Here is a 10,494-nt window from a genome sequence, read left to right on the forward strand (position 1 = left end):
CTCGAATGGTACAAGAAAAAATATTTCATGCATATATGTTATCATTAGGTAGGTAGCAGTCAATTCGTTTTACTGTTTAAACGAAAAAGAAATTGAAGCGAAACCGACGTACCATCCACATCACTCGTACTGAAAGCAATCAAGTCGTGTCTTTATAAAAATTTTTTTAAAAAAATTGAGATTCAATTAAAATTAACAACTTCCAGTTACCAATTGATCGGCGACAAAATGTTATTTGAAACAGGAGATATATAATAGAAGGGTTTTTTTTTTTTTTGTTCTCAAAACTTGTACTTATACACACACAAGTAGGGATGGTAAAAATACCCACGGGGGCGGGTATCCTCGGGAATTTTTTCCATTCGGGAAAGGTATGAGGATAATTTCATACCCAATTTCTTATTCGGGGAGGAGACGAAGAAATTTTTTTACCCAATTTCTTATTTGGGGAGGGGACGGGGATGAGGTGGAATCCCCATCCCCTACCCATTTCCCCATTTTAATTTTTTAAAATTACTAGTAAATAAATAATAAAATTTAAATTATAAAATTATAAATATTGGTAAAAATAAAAAATATCAAAATATTTATATTATTAAACTTTTAGGCCTAATTAACTAATTAAAGTTCTAAATTTTTATTTAGGACATTAAAAAGACCGAGTAGATTCTAATAGCCAAACTTTTTTTTTAATTTTAATATTATTTAAATATTTTAAACTTAAATATATTTTTTATTTATATTTAGATGTTATAATTACTCACAACGAATCACAATTTTAATATCTAATCTAATCTAATCTAATATTTGCTTTTGATTTGCTCCGATTTAACTATTGTGTTGTAAAGGGAATAGTCCACATTTATAAAGTGCTCAAGCCACCATTGAAAAAGTTAATTTTGAATTTAAATTCGATTTTATTTGTAACAATTTTGTATTAGACTATTAATTTGTTCACGATAGTTTGTAAAAGAAGTTTGTATCCCTTGCATGTTGCGTTACTTACTAATTTAATGTATGTGACTTTTGTAATAGATGTTAATGTAAGATATATTTCGAACTTTACTTTTATTTGAATTTTTTATTTTAATATGATTAACTCAAAATCGAAAAAAAAAATGTATTAGTTATTCGGGGATCGAGGACCCTCGGGGATCCCCTGTTATTATTCAGGGAGGGGATGGAGATTCTCTCAAGTAATTCTGACGGGGACGAGGAGGGGACGAGGACATACACAAAATATCGGAAATGAATACGGAGAGATTGGTCCCCTCCCCTCCCCTCCCCATTGCCATCCCTACACACAAGTATGCTTTCTCTATTTCTCCTTTTATTGAAATGAAAAAAGTACAATCTCAAATTTTTTTGAAAAAAAAGGAAATTGAAAAATGTCAATTTGCTGTGATTTGTTTCTGATGGTTCCAATTCCACCCACTGAAAGTAGGACACGTGGCCGAAGTTCGTCAAATCTGAAAAAAGTGATTCATCCATCCATCATGCACGAATTAATGTTTCTTCCAAGATTGAACAAAGGGGCAATCCCAAACAAGGTTGCAATTTCCTAATAGAGAAACAATGCCGTCGCTCACTTACTTTACTTGAAATTAAATGACGATTTTAATTAATATTGAGGGGTTGAGCCGACCAGCCTCCAACCACCGATGCTGACTGCCCCCAAGCCTCATTACTACAATATATTAGTTCCAACTGAACTTGCCCTGTTTCCACTTGCACATTCAATATCGGATTAGTTTTTAATATGTTTACGTACTTTTTCTATTTCTAGGTGTGTAAAGTTTAAAATCATGTGATTGTGGTTTCTTCCACTCTTCCTATTCCGAAAATAAAACATAAATAAAAAGGAGATGTCTTTTCTACCTGTACAGCAAGTTTTAGCACTAGCTATAGCTGGGTTTAAGAAGACACGAGCCCTAATTCGCTACAAGAAGGAGTGTTGTGTTCATTTTGTGAAATATTGAAAATATAGAAAGCGTTGCATGCGATACTTGCCATGCACTGTCGATGTTGTTAAGTGGGCGATTCTGCTACTAAGTGAACCACTTGATTTTATAAATGATATGGGTTCCTATCGAATCCTAAGAAACTTGTTTGACAATTGAATTGAAAGGATGAAAATCCCAAAATAATGATACTAACAACAATAATATAAAATTTTTGCAATCAGTGGGTTTGGATGAACCTTCGCATGCATTATTTAGCAGGTCGTGTGAATGCTTTCAGAGAGAGTACATACTAGATGTTAAATAAGTAAATACATCTCAGAAATTGAAGTTGAATTAATGGTTTTTAACATGGATGCTTACGTGGTCTTTTTTTTTTCAATTATATTATAATCTATTGATTTTATGATTTGGGGTGTACCAAGAGTATAAGTAGATACTTTTACACTAAATAATCGTAAAATCTACCCATATGTTTAGTGTTTTAGAGAGGGCATATACTAGATGCTAAATGTGTATACATACCTTAGAAATTGAAGTTGAATATTTAATAATATGCGTACGTAGTTGGTCCTTTTTTTTTTTTCACTCCCTTAAGTTATATTATAATCTATTAATATTACGATTAACGGTCTACCACTAAGAGTATGAGTTGGTACTTTTAGACCAAATAACTGTAAAATCTACTGGCATTTATTTATTTATAATGAAGAAAATAAATATCCGTATGTAGACTTGAACCCTTCCCCTTTTGATGGGGAGAATTATGGTTTATCAACAAGTTGCGTTTGCCCTGATGAGGGTTTAATTATTTTTTTATACAAGTGTTAATTTGTATAAGTTGCCAGATACATAGAATAATAGAATATAGGAATGAATTTAGGCCATACGTGTATAATGGTATGTTAATTTCATGGCCAATTGATTAATCTAATCAAGAAATTTGTTGGGGTTAGAAATAAATAAGTAAATAAATAAATAATAAAAAGAACTGCTTGGTTGTCCCAAGTTGGGAGTAAATTTGTGCCAACTAACTCCTTGACGAGCCCAGCCCTGACTTCAGCCCAATTTGTATAAAACCATAATTTAGGGAGCCCAATAAACTTTGATAGGATGAAGAGGGAGGGAGATAGTTATGTTGTAGTAGTCTTATAGAATCTGAGTTCGGTTGTTGTAGAAAGGGCAAGACTCTAAGCCGGAAAATCAATGACTAATTATGGGCATGAAAAGGACAAACGAGACCGACATTTTAAGACACATTAGAATATACAGTAATAATGAGTTTGTTAGAGGATCCGTCGACAATATCTGATCTTATTAGAGAGGCGGGTGGATTCGAATCGACTGTCGTGTCCGTATTTGGCCAAAAATTGAGGGACCTTGGATTTGGGCGCGTAACACGTGGTTTCGAAACTTTCTTTAACGACGAGACAACAGCGTTAATATATTGTGTGTTCCGTCAATTTTTGTCACAATTCCATTGTTTAGTCACTCAAAAGGCTGTTCAAAGTTTTTCTCTTTTTTTTTTTTAATTTGAAAAATTTCTCTCCAATTTTTTTAACTCGATTTAAAGTTTTTTTTTTCATATTTAAGTAGAATTTTTTTTTTCATATTTAAGTAGAATTTTGTTATGTTAAAATAATATTGGTTTGTCTATTTTAATAAATTCGAGTGCTTGCAGTTTAAGTGATGATGATAAAATTACGTATGAGAGTTAAAATCCCACATATATTTGATCGTGTGCTTTTTTTTCACATCACTATCTTATTTAACAAGATTTTTTTCATATATGAATTTAAACCCCAAATGCTTGGTATAATTTTTTAAATAGAACTTTTGTTGGTAGAGCTTCTATTAAAAAAAAATTGTGTTTATTGGAAGCACAAATTCTTCTCAAGTGAGGGAAAAGAAGTGCTAATTAAAGCAATAGTGCCAGCTATCTAGCCTATGCAATGAGCCTTTTCCGACTTCCTCTGGGGTTGTGTGATGGTATTCAAAAAGTTGTTGCTAGGTTATGGTGGGGATCAAAAGACGAAGAGAAGAGGAATGTACATTGGGCTAGATGTGATAGAATGAGTCAGGCAAAGATGAAATTCATGAGAAGTGGACTAGGGTTTAGAGATTTATCAAGTTTCAACCAAGCCCTTATAGAAAAAACAAAGATGGAGAATCATTTAATTTCCGGATTCACTTGTGACAAAAGTTTTAAAGGCCAGGTATTTCAGATAGACAGAATTCTTGGATGCAAAGATAGGCTCCAAACCTTCTTTCATATGGAGAAGCATTTTATGGGATAGGCAAGTGACTCAACAGGGCTATAAATGGAGAATAAGCAATAGGAAGAAGATTCGGGTGACAAAGAGTAATTGGATCCCAAGACCTACAACGTTTAAGCCAGTCTTTAATATATGAATGCCTGATGAAGCTATAGTTGCTGACCTTATTGACTCGCAGAATCAATGGAACATGGATTTGATATATCAGGTTTTTAAAAGGGAAGATGCTGATGAAATTATTAAAATTCCTTTGCCTAGAATTGCAAATGAAGATCAGGTGACGTGGGATTATGATAGGAGGGGCCGACACTCAGTGAAAAGTGAATATCAAATAGCTTTGAGACTAAAATTCCCTGATTCTCCAGCTGCTCAGGCCATAGTTCAACACTTTAGCAAGCTATTTGGAATGTTGCCTTACCAGCAAAGGTTAAAATTTTCCTATGGAGAGCTGCCCAAGAACTTCAACCAACTGTTGAAAAGTTATGGAAGAAAAAAGTGCTCCAAGAACCTAGATGTCAGATTTATGGGGATAGTTTAGAAATCATTTCTCATGCGTTGTTGAATTGCAAGATGGCTAGGAAAGTTTGGAAAAAAAATCTTAGTTGGCAGCAGATCTTCAAGTTGGGCTAGAACATGACCTTGCTCGTATGTCGTATGCTTTAATATTTCTCTCTTTAGCAATGCAAGTCAAATAGGGAAGTAATGGTAGCTCTGTGTTGGGTAATCTGGACAACAACAACTATTCGAAGCGAAAAGAAAAGATTCAGTTAGTTTCATGGTTAGAGCTAATTCTGTTGTTGAGTCTTTCAAGAGAATAAAGCAATTTGAAATTTCTTTCAAGAGAATAAAGCAATTTGAAATTTTGTAGCTTGTTAATTGTTAAGCAATGAAAGAATTACTTTCTACTTCAAAAAAAAAAATTATTTGGTTGTCAATGAAAACTTATATTAAAAATTATAAAATTAGTTTAATAGGTAAGTTTTTTTTACAATTATGTTATAAAAAATGATATAAAATCGTTAAATAAATAAAGAGTATTTTAGATATTTTAATATTTAAAAAAAAATTCAATCTCTACTCTTAAAAACTCAAGATTTGAGTTTTTACTAATAGAGGTAGAATAATTTATTTAATCTTTCGAAGTTCTACTAAAAATAAAAAATCAAATAATAACAAAAATTTTAATAAAAATTTATGAAATTAAGTAAGCACTTATGACTATTAAATAAGTCATATCAAAAAAACATTAATTCCATCTTCATTATTAAATAGACAAGAAATTAAGAACAATATAAGAAGAGTATTCGAATAAGCAGTGAGGTTGAAACAAAGTATTTGTAATTCTTATTTTTGAATGAGAATTTTTTATTCTTACTCGTACTGATTCTTTCTTTACTCGGATGTCGGGGTGTTCAGATTGACTTTCAATCAGGTCAACTTGTTAAAATAATAAGCTGTTCGAAGTGGCCAAACCGCGCATTGTGCTTTGTCATGAAACAGACAATAATATTGAATCAAACAAACTTTGGCAAAGAATTTCTTCAACATTTGGGTATCCTTACCGTGTTGACTAAGGTCGTCATTGACTTTTTTGAATAAAGAATCATAGCAAATCCTGACCTTGAAGCAATTGATGCCATCTGATACAAATCTGTAAGATTTTTGACGTGATTAATTCTTAAGAACGTTACAGGTCAAGTTTGAAAATGTCTTCAAATTCTGCACATGGTTAATAATAATCAACAATTTGACTGCTAATCGACAAACAAAGTACGTGACTTGCCCAAGTTGTCTACGCTATTAATTAAACCAGATTATATCTAACATAATCTTCGTTATAAATACGTACGTCAAAGCAAGAGATGATACGAAACCAAATTGCAACCTGAAGAAAGAAATATGTATGTCACGAGGCCTCTTTCTCTGTACAAAAAGTTCCCTTCGGCCCTATCGTTGCCACCGCCGGAGGGTCCAAATTCTGGCATTTTGGTGATCCTTGATGAAGAGACTGAGCCTACATGTTGCTTTGGATTGTGCAAGAGTAATGAGCTAAGGGAGCTGCCTTTCCCTCAAAACAAGGACCTGAGAACTTATTATACGACCAACTCAGGAGCTGGACAGCAGAGCCAAACACAGTATCATTACACCCGAGTTGTATTCATCCCTGTTCTTGATCAGCCTTTATCTTCCAATCAGTACTACGCTATACAACCGCGTGGGAGGCATAAAGGGTATGTACAGAACTTACTTGTTAACGCAAATATAACTTTATATGTTACAATAATACATCTCAACATTACAAGCTTTATATCAAGTATCACAAGGTTTATTTATTCTATATTGCAAATCGGGTAACTTGGTTGTGAAGCAACTATGAAATACGAACTAATCGACCTTTTTTTATGATATCGCTAATGCCATTACCATATCTATTGATCAAACATGTATTTATTATCTACACACGCATGCACGCGCGCACACACAAACATGTATATTTAGTTTGTATATGTACTCTTGTACTATTGCATGATGTGTAGGTATTATATTTGTATGGATATGCATGCTTATGCCAGTGCTCAAATTGGCTTTCAGGGAAGCATTTACTAGTTCAACGGAAGAGGACATGACCACCTGCTGTTTCTGCTATTTTGTTAACGATAGAAAGCCACAGCCTTTTGATCCCAACAACATTTATCAGCAAATTGAGGTCTGCAATTACAAACGCCGGGGCTTTTCTGCCAAATCAGTAGCACCAGATGGATTGCCTCCAAAATTCTTGAGCAGAAAAGGATGGAACCTGGAAATAAAAACACCCCGCAATTTCAATCTTGGTGAAGCACCAGGTCTTGATGCCGCTCTCCGCGCTCGCCTTCCAGATTTCGACAGCTTGCCATTATCATCCAAGACTTCTAGACCTGTCGTTGTGGGAAAATGGTACTGTCCTTTCTTCTTTATCAAAGAAAGTTCAATATCCCTGAAAGAGCAAATGAATGTGTCAATGTATTATGAGATGACACTCGAGCAAAGATGGGAACAAATACTTTCATGTGGAAATAGTTATAATGAAGACAATTGTGCTGTTGTGGATGTTACTGTTCAAACCGAATTGGTTTCGCTAGCTGGGGACATGGAGGCTGTGCCACATGATAATATCAATGTGGTTGATGGGGTGATTTGGTTTAGAACTTCTAACAATGTGGGAGAAGAAATAAGTTTGGGGCTGAGTACAAAAATTACAGAGAGAATGAAGTGGGAGCAAGAAAGATTTGGGTTTATTGGAGAGAATGAAGGGCCAGTGAGTGTCAAGAGAGTGGAGGAATTTCGAGGTGTTGGCGACTGGAGGAAATTTGGTTGCTATGTGTTGGTTGAGAGGTTTGTATTGAAGAGAATGGATGGGAGTTTGGTATTAACTTATGATTTCAAACACAGTCATCAGATTAGAACCAAATGGGAATGAGTATTTGGCTCCTTGGTATCTGATTACTTTTAACTTGTTCCTGTATATATATGTATTGTTCTTTAGGTGCCGGAGGAGACTGGAGAGATCTCAATTTAATTTTCATTTCAATTTATTCCATTCATACCTTTGATTGTAATGCAATTTTGATAATAAAGTATATATTTTTGTGGATTCTTTATAAAGAGCATGTTTACCATACAAAACAAAGCAAGCTCACATCATGGATCGAGTGACTCATCTGCCTCTACGTTTCTTCCTCCTAAAGTTATGATAATAAGAAAACAGATGTAGAATGTAGAAGAGATGACCCAATTTTTTTCATTAAATCACACATTATATAATCAATCAAGACACCATGCCAACGAATCCTCAACGGGAGAAATGCCAGAGTATTGTGTAACAGGAGGAACAGGCTTCATAGCCGCACACTTGGTGAAGGCATTACTTGACAAGGGACACATGGTACGAACGACTGTTCGAGATCCAGGTAGCTAGCTTGACACTATTTTTAGTTACATAAAGAATGTACTCGTACCATTCTAGTTTATGTTTATTGGGTTAATTTTGAACAGAGGATCTGAGCAAGGTTGGTTTCCTATGGGAGTTAAATGGAGCCGAGGAGAGACTAAAGATTATGAAAGCTGATTTGTTGATGGAAGGAAGCTTTGATGAGGCCATTCAAGGAGTTGATGGTGTCTTTCACACTGCTTCACCCGTTCTTGTGCCGTACGATAATAACATTCAGGCAGGCATCTTGCTCAGCAAATTTAGTATAGTTTCAAGGCATTTAATTAGTCTCATGCCCTGGGGAGCTTTGTCCCCATTATGTAACAAAATGGGGTTTAGTCACATTCATTGCTTAAAACACAAGAAATGATAATTCACATTGCAGGCGACATTGATTGACCCATGTATAAAGGGCACATTGAATGTTCTGAGCTCCTGCAAGAAGGCAAAGAGTGTGAAAAGAGTTGTGCTCACCTCTTCCTGCTCTTCAATAAGATACCGCCATGATGCCCAACAAGTTTCTCCTCTCAATGAGTCACATTGGAGCGATCCTGACTACTGCAAACACTACAATGTAAAAACTTCTACAAGCAATGTGTTAATTTTGAATGCATCACATTCACTTTTATCAACATCATTTTGTCTTACAGCTATGGTATGCGTATGCAAAGACTATAGCTGAGAAAGAGGCATGGCGAATAGCTAAAGATTGCGGCATTGATATGGTAGTGGTGAACCCATCTTTCGTCGTTGGTCCATTGCTTGCACCCCAACCAACCAGTACACTTCTCCTGATACTGGCCATGGTTAAAGGTTAGATCTTCATTGCCTATACTCTACGTTAAAGCTTAAATAGTACTGTTGTTTACGGTCATGCCCTCAAGCTTCAGCTTTAAAAAAGTCGAGTGATAAATTAACATAGTATCAGGTCATGTTACCAGGTTTGAGAGGTGAATATCCAAACACAACGGTGGGTTTTGTACACATAGATGATGTGGTGGGTGCTCACATTTTGGCTATGGAGGAAACCAGAGCATCTGGGAGACTTATATGTTCAAGCTCTGTGGCTCATTGGTCTCCGATAATCGAAATGCTCAAGGCCACCTATCCCTCCTATCCCTATGAAAGCAAGTGGGTAAATTAAATTAATTTGCTATCAGTTCCGTGGGGATCAATTCTAATGTGATTTTAATTTTGTGATTCTAGGTGTAGCAAGCAAGAAGGAGACAACAGTCCACATAGCATGGACACAAGTAAATTATTTGAATTGGGTTTTGTTGGTTTCAAATCAGTTCCTCAGATGTTTGATGACTGCATTAAGAGCTTCCAAGACAAGGGATTTCTCTGAAGCACTCCACCAGAAAATTCATCATATTTTGTCTTCAAACAAGAGCCTTAGGCTTCAAAGTTTTTCAATAATATGATAGCTAAATGGACTGAGCTTACGTGACACATTTGGGTTTTTGTCATGGCATAGTGTGACACTTGTGGCTTAAAGCCCCAGCTACACTAATGATATGACTTCCATATTTCTATCAACATCTATAAATGCAATCAATCAAACGATAACACATGGCGGATCTACTGGATATATATATATGTGTATATAGTGGAGTCCACGTAGGAGAGCTGCAAACAGCATAAGAAGTTTCATTAGCAAGCAATCTAGCCACCTTTAATCATTCTTTTACTTTCTTCATGATTACTCAAATAGAAATTAGCTCCGCACCATTATTGCAACAAATAAGGAAAGTCAAAATAAAAAAATCAGATAGATGACAACTCCATCCTATAAAGTAGCCTCATCAAACCGATTAAATCATATCAATTATAATTTCTTCTCTTTTATTTTATCTTCTTTTTTAAAAAAAAAATTTATGAAATCACCATTTTACATATGTTCCAACCATAATTTCCTTTATTAATGTTAGTTGGTTCAATTAGTTTTAGTGTTAGTTTTTTTTTTTTTTTAATGATAGTACTAAGAAAATTTGATATTCAAACTTTGCTCTATGAATAATTGTAAAGACGATTAAGTTACCAGCATAAATTCATTCTACTTATTTATTTATTTATTAAATTTCACTAAGAGAACGAAATATTTGATCAGGCAAAGTAATTGGCAACCTGAAATCAAGGCACACTTGAGGCTACTCACTCTCTCAATTTGTTAATCTCGCATCTCTACCTTTTCTTTAAGAGTCTTTAATTTGTGTCAATTTTCCTTGCACCACACTTTTTTTTTTTTTGTCAATTTATGTGATCGTAGCAAAAAAGTCAAGTTTTATGA

The 10,494-nt window shown here is 34.6% G+C and overlaps 2 protein-coding genes across 2 annotated transcripts; both read left to right on the forward strand.

Moving 5' to 3' along the window:
- The first annotated feature begins 6,077 nt into the window (after positions 1-6,077).
- LOC102612994 (uncharacterized) lies at positions 6,078-7,879 on the forward strand. The gene is made up of 2 exons (XM_006484403.4): positions 6,078-6,468; positions 6,830-7,879. The coding sequence occupies exons 1-2, from the start codon at positions 6,137-6,139 to the stop codon at positions 7,692-7,694; spliced, it is 1,197 nt and encodes a 398-aa protein (XP_006484466.1). The 5' UTR covers positions 6,078-6,136; the 3' UTR covers positions 7,695-7,879.
- A 121-nt stretch (positions 7,880-8,000) lies between these two features.
- Positions 8,001-9,795, forward strand: LOC102612284 (tetraketide alpha-pyrone reductase 2-like). The gene is made up of 6 exons (XM_052439181.1): positions 8,001-8,184; positions 8,270-8,442; positions 8,590-8,778; positions 8,855-9,017; positions 9,146-9,335; positions 9,411-9,795. Exons 1-6 carry the CDS (start codon positions 8,001-8,003, stop codon positions 9,550-9,552), a joined length of 1,041 nt encoding a protein of 346 aa, XP_052295141.1. The 3' UTR covers positions 9,553-9,795.
- Positions 9,796-10,494: the final 699 nt, after the last annotated feature.

The sequence above is a fragment of the Citrus sinensis genome, chromosome 4 (assembly GCF_022201045.2).
Source record: "Citrus sinensis cultivar Valencia sweet orange chromosome 4, DVS_A1.0, whole genome shotgun sequence".
Taxonomy (NCBI): domain Eukaryota; kingdom Viridiplantae; phylum Streptophyta; class Magnoliopsida; order Sapindales; family Rutaceae; genus Citrus; species Citrus sinensis.